This window comes from Oryx dammah, unplaced genomic scaffold (assembly GCF_014754425.2).
Source record: "Oryx dammah isolate SB20612 unplaced genomic scaffold, SCBI_Odam_1.1 HiC_scaffold_11050, whole genome shotgun sequence".
Classification (NCBI taxonomy): domain Eukaryota; kingdom Metazoa; phylum Chordata; class Mammalia; order Artiodactyla; family Bovidae; genus Oryx; species Oryx dammah.
Genome location: NW_024080444.1, coordinates 1630129 through 1652445, shown reverse-complemented (window position 1 = coordinate 1652445; position 22317 = coordinate 1630129). Strand labels below are relative to the sequence as shown.

The following is a 22317-nucleotide window of genomic DNA, read 5'->3' as shown; positions in this document are numbered from 1 at the left end:
CTCCCTTCTTCTCCCACTGTACTCCTGGCAAGGGTTTGTTTTCTGTTTTTCAAAAATGAAAATAGCTAAGATCACAACTAAGATATCTAAAATATACAGATTTGAATTTTGAAAATGGCTAAATAACCAACTTCACATGCTGAGGTTAGGTTCATGTGGCACTTGCTTTTGCATAAAGTAAAATCCTACTATGTATGTACAGTTAGCAACACTTTCTGGGATGGGCTTCAGCTTCAATTTTATCATTACATTCGAATCACAGACAAAGAAGTTACAGGATTATACTGTATAGTATTCTCACCTCCACTCTCCAGGTAAAATGTACTTTTCAGTTTTGTTAAATCCTAGTGGAAATTAATATCTGAATGAAAAAAAATCACTCTTCATACCTGACTCAAGGCTCTTCCTGAGTGATCAGAATCATACATTAAATTTGGATACAGATATAAATGCAGCTTTCTCAGCGAGTAAATTTCACTGGCACCTGACTGCCAGGTTCATGGCTGAAGGTGAAATATCTCAGAAAAATAATTTTGTCTGCCTTCCTATCTTTTAGCAGGAAAAACTCTAGAAAAATTAGAGCAAATTGGTAAGAAAGCAGGATACCATACTTTCTTGCTATATGCATTTGATAAAAAATGAGAGATGAGTGAGATTATAAAATTGCTGTCAGCATTTAACCGTGACTAAAAGATTCTCACAGAGAAATAAAACTGCTAAATTTTTACACTAAGTATAATAATATTCATAAATAATTAGCTATATAGAATTTAATGAGGACATATATTCAGGAGACGTGGTATTGCAAGGCAAGGTCAAGATTTAGTATAAAGTTTCTTTGTTCCACCTCAGTAAAAGCACAAGGGTATACGACATACAGACCTGACAATTGTTAGAACAGTAGGGTATTCGTATATAGTTTTTTTTTACACATATTAACTAATTATACATCTGACACCATACCTTTCAAGCAAAAAAAAAAGGAAAAGGAAAGAAAAATTTACCAAGAGATGCTACTTCGACCAGCATTTCAGGAAAGAGACAAAACAAATTATCTCTATACTTATTAATGAAATAACTTTCATTTCATATTTATCTCAATTTCACACTATTTTTGGCTATTCTTGCCAAAAATAAACTAAATACATATTTCCAGAAATTTTATTCATTCTAAAATGTCCACAATAAATGACTCTATATAAATATAGAGTAAAGCCTAAATCATTTTTTAAAATAGCAATAAGTAATTGAAGTACTCAGTATACTTTAAGATTGATTATATAAGAAGATTAAACTAAACTATAAAGAGATTTATTAATACTCAAAGCTACCTGCAACCAAGTCCTCTAGCTACTTCTATTCTTTGTTAGCCAAAAATCTATGCAAATAACTCCATGGCAAGGTTCTATCTGACATCAATCCCTAGCAACACTATTAGATAGGAGCTAATTGGAATAATAATAATGCATCTTCCTAGCAGAAGAGTTGGCTGGACTGCTAAACATTATTTATTTTCCTCTCCTGAATACTGGCAACATGTCCTTTATTGAAATTCCCTTCCATCCTTTGCCACTTCTGTAACTTACCCCATAGCCTTAAATGCAGTTAATATATTAGTTTTCCCCCTTCATATAAAAATAGATACAAAAGAATCAACTAAAAATTACCTGAATCTACTTCATCTAAAAACAATTTAAAAGATGTAACTTCAGAACTGTGCCACAAATGATTAGTTGCATAAACGCTATGCTAATAGTTACAGATTATTTCAGAAAGAAAATAATCTCTTATTTTCTCACATAGAAAGAATGTAGAGATAGTACTGCCTACAGTGTGTGATTGCCAGCAGGTACATACTTTCTAAAATATTTCTAACTTTCTATAATGCTTTTATAACATGTATTTTGACAATCTTTACATTAGATTAACTACTAAAAATGTGCTGATTCAATTAAAAATGAAAACAGCCAAGTATGAATTTACCAATCAGGAGATCCAATAAGATTTCTCTGGAGATTTTGTGGATGTTTGACTGTTTTTTAAACTGCTGAAAAATCTTCCTCAGGGTAAAGTGCAAACAGTGAAATAGTAACTTGATAAGTACAGAAAGCATACTGGCTCAGGCATAGGCAGAAATGGACCCAAACACACCTCTGGCAGGTGGGATAATTCTCTGCTTAGACAAGTTACTGGACCTCTCTAAATCTCAGTACCTTTTCTGTACAATGGGAACCACACTACTTATCCTCTCATGGTATTTTAAAAGAGTTGACATTTTCCACTAATTCAACTGTTACAAATCAAGAAAAATATAAAGTAAAATTCCTGAAATAAATGAATGAAATATTCATGATCAATAAATAGTGAACTATAGAAAGCATACTCCCTAATTATAATGATACCTTCCCTCATATTTAATTAAAATGTTATAATTTTCTAATAATGATTTTGGTAAACAATTAGCATACAATAAGATCAACTACATTTTTATAATTTATTCTGTAAATTATTAAACTATATTTTTACAATTTAACAAGATGCCAAATGACCAGATATTTGCTTATAAACATTTAAAATTTATTTAAAATGTAAAAACTAGTCAAATAGAGACTCTGACCAAAGAAAATTTATTTTCTTTAATATCTATCCATTTTATTAATTTAAAATGCCAAATTGCTCCCCAATCTACACATTTTGAAATCTTTTAAGATGATTTTCATCCTAATCATGCTTAAAGGAAGACATATTTTCAAGAGTATTTTAAATAAAAAATAACATTATAGTGGCATGATAAATACAAATGATGGTTGAACTAATCTGACATCTAACATTTGAAAAACTCCTACAAATATCTCCAAGTTTATAATTTTTATTAATTTTGGATTCTGTGATTCTAACTGAAAATGTTTTATTTATCCCCATTTATTTAGAAAGACACCTATTACTTATGTTTCTGCAGTTTCCTAAATATGAATTTTTGTCCCAATATTACCTGAGAATTTATAGAGATGTTTTTTAATTACTATTCACAAAGAAGATGGTAATATTAATTCTTCTTGGGTTTGTAGGCCTTCTTTAGTATAAGACTTAGGCTATAAATCAATATTTACAATACAAAAATAAATCCTGATTTGGGGCACTGATTCATGGTGAATAAATTCCTTGTCTTCCTTTTTTCTTATTACCCCTTTCTCTAACTAAGGGATATATTAAAGCATTTCCTTAAAACTTCACATAGTAAAAACACATAAATCTTTAGAAGCCCATGATAGCTGGATATTTTTAAAGTAAAGATTAAGAAGAAATCTAAAAAGCATTAAGTTACTCTCAAAAACAAAGGGGTTATTGCAAAGCTATTAAAACAATCCAGCAGAGAATGTACTTTCCTGAAAAGGCAAAGCCAAGAGAAGAGAGAAATGGAAGAAAATCAGGTTCCAAACCCTTTACTTCCCAGAGTTTGTGAACCGGCCTGCTTTCTTTCAATTCTTTGTTTCTTGTGCATTTAACCAATAACCTACCAGTTTTCTCCTAAATACAGGTTAAGTAACATAACCACAAGTTTAAAAGTCAGTCTTTTTCTCTTGTTTAATGAATACTTTCACAATTTAAGAAAAAGAAAAAAAGAAACAAAAACCTAAGCAAGAGTTGTTAACACTTTCTTTTCCCACCTAGAGAATAAGCACTCAGCTTTAGAACTGAAGATGGTCTAGAAAAGATATATGCTGCCATCTACCTACCTGAAGGGGCATAAAGGAAATACAGACTAAAGCTTTCGCTTCCTCTGGCTGACAGAATACAGGGTCAAAGACCACTGCATACTTTGATTGTACTTTTTCTCCACAAGAAAGAAGCACAGTAACCAGTAACACGATCTCCAAAGATAATTAGGGATATCTGGGGATCTTTATACCATAGCCCAAATAACAGAAAAGAACAGCAAGTTTTATGAAGGTTTCTGATACTATCAAAACAACTTCACATACAAAACAAAGAGCTGGATATAATTTTTTTGTTTGTTTTAGAGAAAAATGAGAGACAGGCAAGGGCTTAGGAAAAAATGGATGGGGTAGGATTGTTTGAAGAATATTCCACTATAAAACACTATTGTATAAAAAACACTAATAGTGATTTTTGTACTGAAATTACTGGCAATTTTCTACCTTTACAGAAAATATGATAAATGTCATTACCAAAAATAATAATAATAATAACCTGCTATAGTAAGGAGAGTTTTCTGTTATTTAGACTTAAGAAAATTTTCTATAGAGTTTATTAGTATCTTAGAACAAATGTGACCTTAAAACCAATTTCCAATTAACTGCCTCAAGCCTTTCAGCCTTTTGTTATTCTATTGTCCAGCAACGATCTCCTTCGTTTCTCCATCTGGTTTAACTCTATTGATACTATGAAGTCCACCACCAGTTTAATTCTCTACAGCACAACAATAGCTCTCAAACCTTACAGTTACAGGAGCATTCTTCTGTACAACTCCAAAGGATACTGTTTACATAGATTAAGATATGAGTGCTGTCTCCTGGAGTTGTGCAGTTAGGAAACAATGATAAAATCACTTGGGAAGAAATTTTTAAACAAAACTGTATGCCAATGAGACTTATGAAAGAGGAGATTGTATGAGAATAACCCTACCAATAAGAACACTACTAAAAATCAGATAAAACTCAATTAATTGGTAAATAAGCAGCTGACTGAAGACACTGAGAAGCGGCCAAAGTAGCCAGGACGTAAATGACCAACATCCCAGGAAAGGTAGAAAGGCACTAAGGTGAGTCCTACATTCCACACTGTTTTTTACCTGGAGGTAACTGTCAACTCATAAACAGTACTGTATGAAAGGTCAAGTAGAAGTCGAGGCTCAGAGCCTTCTACAGTCCCCTGGAGCTGGGGAAACACCACAGCAGAAGCCACCATACACACTGAAGTTTCCAGCTGAAAAACCCCGGAAGCGCTACAACATAAGAGAAAGGAGAAACGGAAACTAGTTCTTCATGAAGACAAAACCCAAATCGTAAGCCCTTACAAAGTCTCAACAAACGTAGTAAATTTCATCTTCAAAAGAACTGCTGTATTAAGACCAATGTTCTGTTATTTAGCCTTAGAAATATTTATTACACAAATTTTTGGCTGGATCAAGATGAGTTCTCTCTTATTGACTGTCCACAAAGACAAGTAAATCTACCTTGAAAAAGAAAGCATCAACCAGGTCTTCTACAATTTCTCATATAAAATGCCTAGTATCTAACAAAACTTATCAGATGTATCAGAAGAAAGAACAAATATCTGAAACTAAAAGAGAGAAGAAAAAAGTCAACAAATAGATTCACAAGTGGATCTCAACACTGAAGATATCAGACATAAACATTAAAAGAACTTGCATTAAAATGTTCAAAATTTAATGACAAATGAAGAATTTCACCAGAGAAGTGATCTATGAAAAAATGGAAATTCTAACAGTGAGAAATATTGTACAAAGCCAGTATTAACCAGATATGAAAACCAAATAACACTAAAAGTATAGACCCATATACCTGATGAACAAATATGTAAAAGTCCTCAACAAAATATTAGCAAGCCAAATTCAATAATACGTTAATAGGATCACACACCATGATCAAGTGGGATTTAATTCCAGGGATGCAAAGATGCTTCAATATCTGCAGATCAATAAGTGATTGATTGTATCAATATACATTAATAAACTGAAGGATAAACATATGATCTTCTCCAAGGACACAGAAAAGTACTCGACAAAATTCAATATCCATTCATGATAAAAACTCAACAAACCAGGTATAGGGGTGAACATATTTCAATATAATAAAGGCCATATATGACAAGCCCACAGAAACATCACGCTCAATAAAAAGCTGAAAGGTTTTCCTCTAAGATCAAGAATGAGACAAGAACAACCATTCTCATCACGAATATTCAACAATGGCTATCAAAACAATTAGGCAAGCAAAAGAAATAAGATATTCAATTGGAAAGGAAGAAGTAAAACTGCCATTATTGGCAGATTACATAGTATTACATACAGAAAACCTAGAGACCACCAAAAGTGTTAGAATAAATAAATCCATAAACTTGCAGAATACAAAATTAATATACAAATATCGTTCACACTTCCATAAACTAATAATAAACTATCAGAATGTTAAGAAAATAGTCCTATTGATAACTGTATCAAAAAGAATAAAATACCTAGGAATAAATTTAAACAAGGTGAAAGATCTGTTCAGTGAAGAAACTTATGAAAGAAATTGAATGGAAGACAACTAGTAAATGGAAAGCTCTTCAAGGCTCACAGGTTGGAAAAATTAAATATTCTTAAAATGGCCATAGTACTCAAGCAGTCTACAGATTCAACGCAATCCCTATCACAATTTTGACTTCATTTTTTTCACAGAAATGGAACAAATCATTCTGTGTATAGAACCACAAAATATCTCAAATGACCAAAGTGATCTTAAGAAAATCCAAGCAGGAGGCATCTCATTTCCTGATTTGAAAATACATTACAAAGCTATGGCAATCAAAATGGTATGATACTGACATAAAAAGACACTGAGATCAATGGAACTGAACAGACAGCTCAGAAAAAGAAAACAAAAAAACACTCTTACATGGTCAATTAACTTATGACAAAGAAGCCAGGAAGAGTCAATGGGGAAAGGACAGTCCCTTCAATAAACGGTTCTCAGGAAACTGGACAGTAACATGCAAAAGAATGAAACTGGATCTCTACTTTATACTATACACAAAAATCAGCTCAAAATGATTCAAAGACTTGAATGTAAAACCTGAAACCATAAAACTCATGGAAGAAAGGGTTTTGGGTAAGCTCCATTATACTGGTCTTGGCAATGATTTTTTGGATTTGATACCAAAAACAAAGTTACCAAAGCAAAATAAACTAGTGTGGCTACATCAAACTAAAAACCTTTTGCACAGCATAGGAAACCACCAACAAAATGAAAAGGCAACCTACGTGATGTGTAAAAATATTTGCAAATCATCTCTCTAATATGGGGTTAATATTCAAAATACATAAAGAACTCATATAACTCAACAGAAAAAAAATGATTTAAAAAATGGCAGAGTACCTGAACAGACACTTTTCCAAAAATATACTGATAGCCAACAGAGAAATGAAAAGGTACTCAATACCACTAATCATCTGGGAAATCCAAATCAAAACCATGAGATATCACCTCACACCTGTTAGATTAGAATGGCTATCATCAAAAAGTAAAAGGTAAGTGTTAACAAGGATGTGGAAAAAGGGAAACCCTTTTGCACTGTTGGTGGGAATGTAAACAGCTATAGCCCCTATGGAAAGCAGTATGCAGACCTCTCAAAAAAATTAAAAATAGAACTACCATAAGACCCTGCAACTTTACTGCTGGGTATATATGCAAAGGGAATAAAAACAGGATATCAAAGAGATATCTGCACTCCCATGTTCACTGCAGCATTATTCAAGATAGCCAAGATATGGAAGCAACCGAGGCATCCATTAATGGATGAATGAATAAAAAAGAAGTTTTACACACACACACACACACACACACACATGCACACACACGATGGAATACTATGCAGCCATGAGAAAGGAGGAGATCCTGCTATTTCTGATAACATGGATATACCTTGGTGGCATTACACTAAGTGAAATAAGCCAAATGGTATCACTTACCTGTGGAATTTTTTTTTTTTTTAAGTTAACTCTAGAAACTGAAAGTAGAAAAGTTCCCAGGGGCTGGAGTTGGGGTAAAAGGGAGAGATAGGTAAAAGGGTACAAATTTTAGGTGTAAGATGAATAAGGTCTAAAGGACCTAATATAAAACATGGTAATTACTGTTTTATCACCATATTGCACAACTGAAATTCACTGAGAGAAAAGACTTAAATGTTCTCATAAAAAAGATTAATATGTAAGGCGACATTTGTGTTAACTAGATGTGGGAATCCTTTTAAAGTATATGTGCTGTGCTAAGCTGCTTCAGTCGTGTCCAACTCTTGGCGACCCCATGGACAGTAGCCTGCCAGGCTCCTCTGTCCATGGAATTCTCCAGGCAAGAGTACTGGAGCGGGTTGCCATGCCCTCCTCCAGGGGATCTTCCTGACCCAGGGATCAAACCCAGGTCTCCTACATTGCAGGCAGATTCTTTACCAGCTGAGACACCAGAGAAGCCCTTCAAACTGAATACATACATCAAATTATCATAATGCAAAATTTAGGTATCTTATAAATTTATTCATTAGTTATGCCTCAACAAAGCCAAAATAATATAAATAACTAAATCATAAAAACAGAGAGAAAGACACATTACTTCAATGAATGAACTATAAAACTAACAACTAAAAAAAACTAAAAAAAAAAAACTAACAACTGACTTTACAGCAGAAATCATGGAAACCAGGAGACAAGGAAAAAATATCTTTTAAAATCTGAAAATAACTCTAAACCTATAATTCTATGCCAAGCGAATAAATCATTCAAAAATGAAAGAGAAATAAAGACATTTTCAGGTGAACCAAATACTGGCAAAATTTGTTTCAGTACACTTCCACCAAAAGGCAGGAAAGAATATTCTCAGAAAGCAGCTTAGAAATTTATGAAGTCATGAAGGATCAATAAAGCATCAATAAGTGGGTAACTTTAAACAAATACTGACTTTATATAACATATGCATTATAACACATAATTTATAAATGAACATTAAATCTTATCATTATGAGTTTTATTTCTACATCTATCTTACGCCCCTACAATACCCAAAATGACGATGATAAGAAGCGTTCTAAGGCTACTCCATTTATTATCTTGGTAATGTTTAAAGTATCAATTTATATTAAACTTCAGAAAACCAAGGAAGAATGTTTTGATCTCTGGGAAAATCATTTTTAAAAGAGTAAAAGAGAAAAAAACATCAGAAGGGATATGTTGGAAATTTCTTTCAATTGAAAATTTCAAAGCAGATAAGAAAGAGAGAAAAATGGGAACAAAAGAACAGAGGGGTGAAGTAAAAAATAAACAGTAGGATGACAGGGTTAATATCAGTCAAAATAAATGAAATAGACCATTTCAATTAGAAAAAGATCATCAGACTTCAAAAACGAGAGAAATATTTGGTGTCTACAAGACACAAAGATAACTGATAAAGGTTGTAAGTAAAAAGTTGAAAATACCAACCAAAAGAATAATATAGCCAAATTAATAACAGAAAATACTACAAGGGAAGATAAGTACTGCAGATGAAAAGGTATAATTTATAATGATACCAGAGTAAACTCATTAGAACAGTATTAGAATTCTAAGAGTGTATGTACCTACTGTTTTATCACTTCAGTCATGTTGTGACCCAAAGGACTGTAGCCTACCAGTTTCCTCTGCCCATGGGATTCTCCAGGCAAGAATACTGGAGTGGGTTGCCACACCCTTCTCCGGGGGATGTTCCTGACCCAGGGATCAAACCTGAGTCTTTTAGGTCTCCTGCAGTGGGTTCTTTACCACTAGTGCCACCTGGGAAGCCCTACGTACCTGGAAACATAGCTTTAAATTATCAACATCTTAATGAAATGATTAGAATTCATTTCAGTGAATGCTAAATACTATTGAACATTCATTTTCCTTCAGATCCTTGGAATATTTAGGGCTATATATCCCAAGGATCTGAAGGAAAGTTCAATCCCTGGGTCAGGAAGATACCCTGGAGAAAGAAATGGCAACTCACTCCAGTATCCTTGCCTAGGAAATCCCATGGACAGAGGACCATGGTGGGCTATAGTCCATGGGATCGCTAAGAGTCGGAGACGACTGAGTAACTAACACACCAGTAAGTATAAGTAGGTTAAAGACACCAATAATAAACATACTATATAAAAACAGTATTAGTCAAACAAAATAGTCTTTTCTTATACTGGATAACACTATGGTAAAATTCTCCTGTCCATATACCTAACTTAAAAATATTATGAACCACTTCATTCAGAAAATACACCATAAACAGGGTTAAAACACAAAGGATTTTTCAATAGGATGCCAAATGCTCTCAGAAATATCATAACATAAACCCTTTGGGTTTCAACTTCATTATCTCTAACATGAAGGTAATTATAAAAACATCCTACTTAATACAACAAGGATACTATAAACCCGAACAATTCCTGCTCAGCACTACTAGCTAAAACTCTGTCAGATCCCTAGAACTATCTGCAATTTACTGCTATTACCAAAGTAGCTTTATTACAACCAATATGATAGAGCTAATTATTTGATTTTCATCTGGTAATCCTACTAACAGTAATTATGATTTTTAAGAATTTTAAAATTACCTGTATTGTTTCTACAAGTGATTGCTCTAAAGAAACTCAGGTTTGAATTTTTAAAACCCAATTGTACTGCCTTTTTATATTTTGATCCTGGACTTTACATTTCTTAATAAACCTTTACTACGCTGCTAGTCTTTTGTCAGTATGCATGTAAATACACGTCTATGTATATGTTTCTAAGCATATTAGTATCACCTGTAATCAGTTTTTCCATTTAAAAAAGTGCTCTTTCCTCTAAGTGATAGTAATTTTTCCAGAGTTTCTACCTTTCGTTTGGAGAGACAAATCAGTTTGTAATTTGTAATGTCTTAATCCTTCATTTAAATATTTCCATTATATTCTTGAGTGTTGGAACTTTTTTATTCTGTCATTGATCTCCTAGTAATATTGTTAAACAGTCTGTTAAATGTTCATAAAAATTAAAGGGGCAAAGAAAAACTGTTCCCTTCTTCTGAGAGCTTTCACCAAAATCAAATGTAACATAAATTAAAAATCTCTTATCTACCAAGAACTTTTACATGTGTTATCTCATTAAATCTCATTACTATTCACATTTTTCAAGTGGATATTACAATTCAGAAAGGCTAAAGGATGTGTCAAAGCTTATACTCACAATAAGCCAGGCTTAATTCTAGGTGTGTCTATTTATAAAATCAAGATCTTTCCACTACCGGAAGCTGGTAAATGCAAGATGAAAAGCCCGATACCTAGTCTTTTAGGCTTTTCAGCACATATGCCTCTGTCACAGCTACTTAACTCTGCTGTTGTATTACAAAGGCAATTGCAAACAAAACATTAACAAATGAGAGTAGCTATGTTTCAAACAAACTTTATTCATAAAAACAGGTAGCGGGTCAAATTCATCCCAACACCCATAGTGTACCAATTCCTCCACAGTTCCACGGTGCATTCCCTCCTAGAGAAACTCTACTAGCCTTTCATTAATACCACTAGATTCTACCTCTCTCTCCATTCTTAAAACATTCTGATCTTAATCTTACAGGTACATTTTTATTTTATTAGGCTCAATCTATTGAATATTTGAAACAGGTTACTTGGAAAATACATATAATCTTTTATATGTTCTAACTACAATACCAAATATATCCGAAATTAATCTATGATTGAGATTCAAACCCAAGGAGTCTGGCTTTAAAGTCACACTCACATCTAGGCCACCTCACATGGTGTGGGAATTAAAAGAAATGACACGTGCAGAAAGTACTTTGCTGACCCTAAATGACTCTTTAAATATTAACTGCTGTTGTTTTAGGGCTTCTGATCTGGATGCTTTGGGTGACCACTCTTTTGTACCTGGTTTTATCAGAAAGTAAAATCAAAATATAAGAAAGCATAAAAAAGAAATTCATTGTAAGATAAAACATTTCTAAGACTATAGTATTAAGATGCACTAAATTCTCAGTGTGATAAATGTCAAACACCTATATTTACAGTTCTCCCCCTTGAACTTTTTTGAGTTATTCACATCTAATTTTAATTGCTCATTCTGCATTTAATACATAGAATTACCTTGACAAGGCCCACTAATATATGCAACCAAGCAACAACAGTAAATATCCTTTTAATTATACAAAATGATCAAGTATACAAAAAAGATCTAAATACACAGAACTCAAAGACCTTCTCTCAACTGTTCCATTATTATAAAATTTAGTTGTATGTGCCATCACTAAGCTTATTATTTTTAATAGAAAAGATTTAAAGAGTATAAAAGGACTTAAATAGGAAATAAAAAAACACCCTTCTTCATCAGAAATTCCATTCCTCTTCCCTGTCTCCTTCCCTATCTTGCTTCCTGTAAGTACACATACCCTCTCTCTCTCTCTCTCTCTCTCTCTCTCTCTCTCTCTCTCACACACACACACACACACATACACAGAGCATTCTAAAAACACAATTTAAGTCAAAATGGCACACAGGATCAGGCTGAAATACAAGTTCTACAAACAAAGCACAAAGATACGATTCAGATAACACAAACCCAGATTCAAATCCCAGTCTACAACTAAAACCAGTTGAATAATCACTTCCTAGCTTTGTGCCTTCAGTAACTATTTATTTAACTTCTATTAGTCTATTTCCTCATCTATAAAAAATGGAGGAAAAATCATACCCACCTCATGTGATTGTGGTGTGCATTTAAGTGAGAATTAAAATCACATGTCCATGGCACAGTGCTGATAATATAGTCAAGACTTAAAACTCCTGGTTGATGTTATTACTACTACTACCTTTAACACCACCATTCTGGGCAAACCTTATTAACATATATTGTAGTTCCTCTATAGAGTGGGAAAAGCATTGCCTCAAATGGATATATAACAACAACTTTTTAAAGCATCTGCAAATTCATCTTATCACCAATGTTAAAAGTTGGAGTTGGGGTGCTGGGGAACGAATCCTTTTCTCAAGAACTTAATGTTCCTTTGAGAACTTTTAAGAATTAAACAAGTCTATTTTTACTCCTGAAAAGAAGTAAGAAGCTAACCTTTTTCACTTTGCTTTTCATTACTGTAGATTTAAAACGAAAATATGTATACATTGAGCGACAGGTCACTTTTTAAAGAACTAGACACTAATAAGTAATCATAAATAGATGTGGTTATAAGGCAATATCAGAATAGGTCCATTTTCTCAATTCCAATACATTTTAAAACACACCAATTTGAGGGTTTATGTTCATTACTTTTGTTTTCAATTTTCTACACTTTTAAAAGCACCACATGTTAATAACTATATACTACAGCTGTTCTAACATTAGTGGATATAAACATTTCTTACCAAATTACGCTTTTTTAGCGGAAGAAAGTAATAATAGTGGCAGAAAGAAAACATCAGTGCGTAGCAAGTAAGAAGTTCAGTGTAGAAACACAACTGCAGAAAAAGCCAATGGTTATCTTCACCAACACAATTGTTAATCCTGAAGAAAAAAAAAAGGAAAAAGAAAAAATATTTCGAACTTTAATAAGATGTTAATTTTAGGATGGTAAAACTAGAAATAAGCACAAACAACTTCTTAACTGTTTAAGTTCATAGAGATAAGCCCAACCCACTCAAACCTAAGAGCAAAGAGTATATAAGAAAAGATATGACATAAACACGCCACCTCACATTTGTAAAGCACATTCTACTTGTCAAAGAAGTCCTGTGTATGATTCCCCATTCAACTCAACAACAGGCCAGTGAGGCAGGAAGAACAGATGGCAATCTCCTTGCTTCACTGATACAAAAGAGGAACAGAGGAGTTAGGACAATTGCCAGGGGATGTACAGTTAGGAGAGACCGTGGTCAAGAGAACAAGAACCCTCTTCTGTACACTGCTCTTTCACTGCAGCATTCAAGCTGTGGAGATCAAGTTGAAGGATATGAAGCAAAGTAACTTAAACCTGCCATTCTGACACACTGCTAAGCATTCACAATTTTCCTTACTTTTACAGTCTAACCCTTGGTGGCTGAAAATAAACATATATTCAAAAATATGTATAAATTCTTAGAGCTACATTTCCACCAATACAACAATGAACCAAAACTAGGAAAAAGGATTAATGTTAGAATTCCAAAAATTCAAGATTAATGCAAGCTGAATATTTTATTGTTCCAAAGTTATTGTATCTAAATTTTCTAAATACAATTCCAGCAGAAAATCCTAGTTCAAAACTACAAATTATCTTTCACAATGTTTTATTTTCAACATACTAGAGCATTATACTGCCACTGTTTGAAAAAATAATAAATAGGGCCAAATTCCTAACTTAAATTGTATTAAAGATGTGCTGTCAATTTTTTAAAAGCAGATATGTAACTGAACAGAAAACCTGAAAGAGGCATTTCTTAGACTGAAGAATTCACTCTGAATAAACAAGAAAACTTCCTGTGTTTTGTTATCTGTAAGCAGGGCTACCAGAGAAGAGTACTTCTGTGTGCACTCAAAAATACTCTCCAATAGCTACTGCTTAAAAGATGCTTTATCCTTGCCCCATCCTTTCTGTCCCCCCAAAATCTGAGATATAACTGCTATGAACACTGCATTCTTCTTAAGAATAGAACTGTAAGAAACTACTATCATCTACATGTAAAAACTGTTTTGGTAACAAATTCCTTAGAAAGAGTGATCAGAGTCAAAAACAGAGTAAATCTTGAGGTCATCAAAAGAACTGACCTCTAAATCTAAAGCTGTTAAGCAGTTAAGATAATGCAATTTCTGAAAATACCAAAAATTCTCCTTGCTTCTGCTGCATACTGTACACTTCCCTCACTCTCTGAAGAGCTCAGCAATGCTTTATTAGGGAGTTCAAGCACGTAAGTCCCTATACCAACTCATGCCCCTGATCTACCCTCTTTTCCTGTCTGCAGCTCTCTGTTCTTCCACTCTTTTCTCACCAGGGCTCTGAGAAGGTGACCAAAACTGGAAACAGAAGGCCTAGGAACAGAGAGCTCACCCCAATCCTAGAATTTTGGTTAAAAAGAACTTTATTTGGTCACCAAGTCAGTCTTAATTCCTTGAAAATAAATAAATACTATCACTAATCTATATAATCTATATATACTAATCTATATATAATCTATATAAAAGTTATAAAATAGTTGATTTTTTTAAGCTTAAATTACTGCATTCACTTAAAAGGAAATATCGATATCCAACCATCATGAACATTTATTATATTTTTAATCAGAAATATTACTCAAAAAATTATATAAAATTGAGTTTTTCAGTGTGATTATCACTTACCTGAATACATGCTTCACACAGTTTTAAAAAGCAAACCCTATTACTATTGTAACTGTAAACAGATCACTGAGGTTTATAAAATCATTTGAGAATTAATCTGAATAAATTCCAGGCACATTTTTAAAACACCAACTGTATGTTATACACTAAACTATTCTGTGATAGAATTTTAAACCTTTCTACATAGTAACACAGTATTCTTATTTTTTCTGAATCTCAGGAAATTATCTTCTAGTCAAATAATCATTTTATAGTGAAAACCAAATTCCCACTAAAAGCTTGCTGATAACTTGTGCTATCAAAAATAAAGGAAGCTCTAAATGATTAGCATTACTAGATAAAACTAAAATCTACCCTTGAGACAACCTCAGATAAATGCAGTTATAAATTTAAGAAGATTATTATGTAGCTAACTTTGTATACATGTGTGTATAAACATAAATATACATGTATATAGATATATTTATAAAGTGCTACACCATACCAGTTTAAATATTTATGCAGAGATCCCATGCTAGAAAAACAGAATTAAATACAATATCTTTTCACAGATTTTTGTGACAGCTTTGAAATGAGATACAATGCAGAACTCTCACAGCATTTGTTTTCAAAAATTGTTTCTCAACTGAACATTTTCTTTAAATATTACAAGAGAGCCCCCTACTGACCAAAAATGTTGGCAGTCAGCAGAATCAACTATCACTTTTTTTTTCCACTTCTAGCTAGCATGTAATATTAATCCCTATATCCAACACATAACACTGAAAAAAAAGGCTGAAAGGAAATGAAATGAGGTATAAGTATATGAAATGTCACTCTTTAATTAAACTGGAAGGGAAATACAAACAATGAGATGTATATGGTTTACATTACAGTTAGAAACAGTAACAGCTACTATATTTAAATTTAAGTACTCTCTATATGTCTTATACTATACTAAATGCTTTACCTACACTGCTTCATTTAATAAAACCACTTTATTTCTTTTGTATATTTGGGTGCATGTTAATTTTTAGTTTTCTGCTCAAATATCTCCTGGTTAGAAAAATCTACGATCTCTGAAAAAATGACCCTGGGAGTTGATAGAAGCATATGATCAATTAAAGGTCTCCTTATAAAAAGGCTCTCTTAAACTGTATAACCTGATATAACCTTTGTTTAAATCGGCTAAGTACCAAGGTCTATTTTTTACTACATTTTTTTTCGAAAGTGAATTATTCATTTCTTACCATGGACAATGATGATCCATTCTCCTAACACAGTGGCCGCAGCGGCTGCAGTGATGGGAACGCTTCGGTCTCATCAAATTACACTTGTTACACAATTCCCAGAACTCCCTTTCTAGAGAAGGAAATTAAAATTCATTTAGTAAAGGAACATGAGTAATGTTAAAATTTAGAAACAAGTGTTTAGAAGAGTTATAGGAATTCTTTGAGATATGTGCCTAAGTCTCTACTGTAAATGTTTGCCGTAAACGTTGCTTCTCTGTTCTCTGCATGTTTTATTTTGTACGTTTCTAATTTTAAACACTATAAAATAAGACTGTTAATAGTCAAACTAAGGGATAAAAAAAACAGCATATTTGGGTTTAAGTATATTGCTGTAAGCAAAATTTAGTGACAAAACTCTTATTTAGAATCAAATTATTACATTAAAACAGAATTTTATTGAAACAAGTTAATTTCTAGAAATTTATTATCTAATGGTTCTACAGAAGAGATAATGCTGAGTACTGGTTTCATAGATTAGTAAGTCAAAATTAACTGCATAAACAGAGACAGCATCTCCCCAAACTTCCAACACAAAACCATTTTTTGAATGGATTTATTTGGGAATACTTATGACAGAGAGATGGAAAAACAGTTCAGATGCATTTAAGAGGTACTAAAATAGTTTCAGAAGTGAAGAAGATTACAAGAAAATTACTCTTTAACGGAAATAAAGGAGTCCTTTACAAAACTCTATCCTACCACCAAGTAAGTTTCCTCTAGTCTGCTGTGAACGAGCACACAACTAGGCTTTGTGCTAAAAACATGAAGTTTACAGGAATAAAGGAAAAAGTAATTTATTTCCATTAAGAATTGCTCTGGCTAGAGCCATTAAAAACTCTACAGGACTGTTATTTACCAAGACAACTGTTATACAGAATATATAATCTTAATATTTCTTGACATGGAATTTTACCTTTATAACAATTTTTAAATTTTGTATCACTTATGGAAAACTATACCCTAACCTCACTAAAATTATGGGTACAGTAAAATTAACCTAACTTCAATACTCCAAGTGAATATTAGTATATGCAAAGTGTGACTGAGCAAACCATAGATAGTCACTAAATCCTTGCTAAAACATGACAAGTTTAATTTTTTTTTAATGAAAGATTCTAAACATAAGTAACAAAAGAGAATAGTAGGTAGTTTTCCATTTTTTAAAAAGATACCCTATTTTAATTCCATTATTTCTAGTTTAATGACCAGAAGTAAGATCAATATACTGGAATTTTATAGTAAAGTGTTGGAAAAACATTCTGCTACAAACATCTCTGGAGAAATCAATAAAGCATGAATAACAGCTGTAATAAATTAATTGCTCTCGATGAAAGCTGAAAAATTATCTTTTACATTTAAAATATTTCATTTTAAAATAAAATTCTCTTCTATTTCTTACTCACAATTCTTATTTTAATGAAAACATATTACATGAGAGAACAACAATATTGAAGCTTAATTTAGGTACAATTAAACTACTGTTATTTACCTGTTGGTGAAATAGAAACTTGTTTCATATGTAGCATAATACAATGTCACATACATATCACTTTTTTCTCCCACTTAACTAGATGTTCCCAAATATCCCAATATTAAAACTCTAAATTCACATATTTCAACGAATATGTGAAGGTGAGCCCATTTTCATTGAAAGACAACATGAAAACTATGTTCTTAAACCAGCTCCTTAAAAAAATAAACATGGGGTATTCACTACTGGCAATTTCAGCATAAAATATTCCAAAGAATAAATCATTTATTTCATACTTAAAATGCTGTACCCTCAGGAAAAAGAGAGAATTTGGCTATAGTCAGAGAAAGACTGTAATTCATTCTGTGGTGTAAACTACGGTTGGCAAACTACAGTCCACAGGCAAACCCAGGCCATCACCTGTTTGGGGGTGATCCATGAGCTTCCCAGGTGGCGTTAGTAGTAAAGAACCCACCTGCCTAATGTAAGAGATGTAAGAGATGACTGGGTTAGAAAGATCCCCTGGAGAAGGGTATGACAACCCACTCCAGCTTCTTGCCTAGAGAATCCACGGACAGAGCAGCCTGGAGGGCTACAGTCTACAAAGAGTCGGACACAACTGAAGCGATTTAGCATGCACGCGTGAGCTAAAAGTATTTTTAACAATTTTAAATGATTGAAAACAATAATAACAATTTGTGGCATGTAAAAATCTTGGAATTTAAATTCCATGTCCATAAAGAAAGCTTTATTTAAACACAGCCATGCCCATTCATTTACATACTGTGTATGTCGGCCTTGGGGCTACCATGACAGAGAGGAGGACTTGTGACAGAGACTATATGGTTCATAAGGCTAAAAACATCTATCTGGCACTAACGCTACAGTAGAATTTGCTGACCTATGGTCTGGACCATAAATGTGTTCAAACAAAGAGTTTGAGTCACTTAATGCTCAATTTAAGATACAAAAATCTAAAATGAAGATGCACATTTTGCACACACACATTTATGTTTTGAAAGGAAAAAAATCACTATTTTTAAAATTCAGAAATTTAAAGTATCATCTATGTTTTTGCTTTGCAGAACAAGAAAAAAAGCCATCCATCTTAATCTATCCTATGCATCCAGAAACCATTTCTTAGTCTTCTCCCTTTTTTCTTCTTCAGGATTTATTCAGGTCCTAATAGGATCTTTCCTGGAAAATCCCATGGACGGAGGAGCCTGGTAGGCTGCAGTCCCTGGGGTAGCTGAGAGTCAGGCACAACTGAGCGACTTCACTTTCACTTTTCACTTTCATGCATTGGAGAAGGAAATGGCAACCCACTCCAGTGTTCTTGCCTGGAGAATCCCAGGGACAGGGGAACCTAATGGGCTGCCGTCTATGGGGTCACACAGAGTCGGACACGACTGAAGCGACTTAGCAGCAGCAGTAGCAATAGGATCTTGGTGACTGACACATTCTGGTATCTGATGATTACCTATAAGACTTTTGCACTACCCATCTAACAAGATAAAAGCCTATGGGAGACAGAATCCACCTGCTAATTTATGGCAGCTATATAGAAAGTTTAAAATTAAGATAACATTTTTTAAAGGAAAGAAAAATCAACACATAAAACAAAAGAAAAAAGGTAAAATCTATAAATGATTCTCTTTAATATAAGGTAAACAGTATCATATTGTTTAACAGGGAAACTTATTAATGCTGTAATTGCATGAAAGACTATAAAGACAGATACGGTTTGGTTTGGTTTATCCCTCAAAAAGGAACAAATCACCTTTCCATTTGAGTCTTTTGAAAGATTCACATATTAGGGGAACTTTTTTCAATGACTATATTTCAGATCACAAAGTAATGTTTTGGGGAGAAAAATATAACTTGAAACTAACAAACATCAATACAAGGATTGGGTCTTAATAGAGGTTTTCTGGCAGAACTGGTTGGCAATGCAAGAAATAAATGAACAAACAAAACAGAAACAAACTCAAGAAACAAAAAACTAGTGGTTGCCAGAGGGAGAGGGGTGGGAGTGGGGCAAAATATGAGACGGGGACCAAGAAGTACAAATTTTCAGCCATAAAATAAATAAGCCACAGGGATGCAAGGTACAACAGGGGGTATACACAACAACAAAAAAATAAAAACAAAGTGGCACTAGTGAGGACAAAAACAGAACTCTAACATGCAAGTTAAGAGCTTAATGATGAAAATGTTCTAAGATTGACTGTGCTAATGGTTGTACAAATCTGTGTATATATAAAAGACACTAAATTGTACACTTTAAATAGGTGAATTATATATGTGAATTACACTCAAAGTTGTTTTTTAAAAGTTGAGACTAAATAAAATCATTTCATAAAATTCAAAAATGACAAAAAGTAATATTTCTGTATTTCAAACATGCATGTAATTTAAATAGACATTTAACAGTTTCATTTGACTATTCCATCTACATGTCCCAAAGTTTATAAAATCGAATTCTTGGGATCTTCACACGGAAGCATTCTCCTATATTCAAATTGCCTCATACTTGGTGCGTCATATAGAAACTAAAGTTACTATGTTTAAAAAAACAGAAAGGCATGTAATATATTTCAGAAGGGCATGTAAATTTTTTTTAAAGTAGCTAAAATAATAAAAGCCTTAGGGTTTAAGTTTCCTTTTCTAAGGAGTTCAATTATATAAAACTGCTCACCCTTAAAACAATGCTGAATAAACATCACTATTTTGTAGACCCCAACACTTTAGTCATTATTTTTCACTATTAAATTTTTATTTTTTTAACTAAGTTAAAACTGTATCTACACAATCATCAAGTAACTGAGCAAAAAGCACATGAAAGCTTTAATTAATTTCCTTCAAACCAAAGCAAAGATAAATAAAGAGGTAAGATAATTCACCTGTAAGAGGATTCATGGTAAAAAAGATGATGGAGACACGGATCTGGGCTTCACAGCAACTCTGTAACAACCTACCGTATGACCTGTGAAGGACAATCCATGCTCCTGATTTACCCAGTCCACCCACCTCATACCACCACCATGAGGGTCATATGACAGGAGATACCAAAAGACTTTGGAAACATTAAAATGTGATAAATAAATGCGTGAGTTTTGTTTTTTTTTTTGGTTGGGCAAAGGGGAACTCTCTCTCCACTGAAGAAAAACAGCCCAAACGTCAGTGAGAGCAGATATAATGCAGATAACCAAAAGGTTGGCAAGATGCCATGGTGTCCTCATCACTGGAGCCTATAAATTAAAGGTAACACAGCAGCTTCAGGTGGATTCAATCTGGCCCTCAGTTATAATCTGTTGGGTATTCATTTAAAAACAATGCTTTTAAAATTTTGAATCAGTTGCTAATATTTTTTAAAATCATAAAATGTCTCATAAAAATTGAGACTCCATGTTTTCTCTTCAAAAATTCCAAGATCTAAAAATACATGACAATTCAGTGTAGCTGATTAGTGCCAATTCCTTTAGATAAGATAGATTTTCAAGATGAAATAGTTCCTCCCTGGCCCCTTTCACTGATTTGTACTATCTGACAGATGTAGGCATTTGAATATTTGACCACAGCAAACTGAAGTTTTCTTCAGAAATGAGTCCTGAGTTAGGAAAACCCTGCTTCCTTGATTTTCTGGGAACATGAGGTTTTAGAGTTGAAGTAGAAAAATACATGTATCAATATTTTAGACAGCCGTTTGTTTTAGGTTAGTTGAGAAGAGAGATTCTACACAAATTACAGACTGCCATCCTCCCTGCCCAAACACAGGCATACACACACACACACACACAATTACCGTTAAGTGACAGTGATACTGTTCTACAAATTAATAAAAACTAAATACTCAAGATTATTTTCAGAAATTTCTACGATTACATAAATATTAGTGTCATTCCCACTTAATCATTAAATGTGCAAGGCCCATTAAGCCCCAAAATCATGGATCTCAAAAAACAATCACAAGCTCAAAGGAGGCTAAGTGACTTGCCACTTAAATCTAATTTTGGAAAGAATGACTACATTGCTTTCCAAACTTCTACACATTAGATTCACCTGGGATCTTTCAAAAGCATGGATACCTGGCTCTTACCCCTAGACACTCTGATTTAATTAATATGGGATATGATTTGGACATTGAGGTTTTTTAAAGCTCCCTAGGTGATTCTAATGTACAGCAAGTTCAGAAACTACTGAATTACTATAAAAATTCTCTGGCTCTATAATGTATAAAAAAGACATATAAATTTCTTCCTAGAAGAAAGTACAGGGTTCTCAAAGATTACATAGCAAATGTTCAAAAGCAAAACTCAGGAAAGAGCATAAGGGAGGTTTACTGTATCTGGCAAGCAATACATTTTTAATTTATTTCTGTGATCTAAATGGTTACTATGCAATAAGGTGACCAAAAATTACTTCCATTGACACTAGAACAAAAGGCTTTCAAATTTTTCACTGAACTGTTC

At 33.1% G+C, this 22317-nt stretch overlaps 1 protein-coding gene across 5 annotated transcripts in view; it reads right to left on the bottom strand.

The window, feature by feature from the left end:
* The window catches only part of LOC120860240 (palmitoyltransferase ZDHHC21), a 71167-nt gene that overhangs the window by 31937 nt on the left and 16913 nt on the right, over nt 1-22317 (bottom strand). For all 5 annotated transcript variants that reach the window (XM_040236030.1, XM_040236032.1, XM_040236031.1 and 2 more), the window contains 2 exons: nt 16333-16444; nt 13156-13294 (listed from right to left, as the gene is read on the bottom strand). In XM_040236030.1, coding sequence (XP_040091964.1) covers nt 13156-13294; nt 16333-16444 — 251 coding nt within the window. The remainder of the gene's footprint in view (nt 1-13155; nt 13295-16332; nt 16445-22317) is intronic.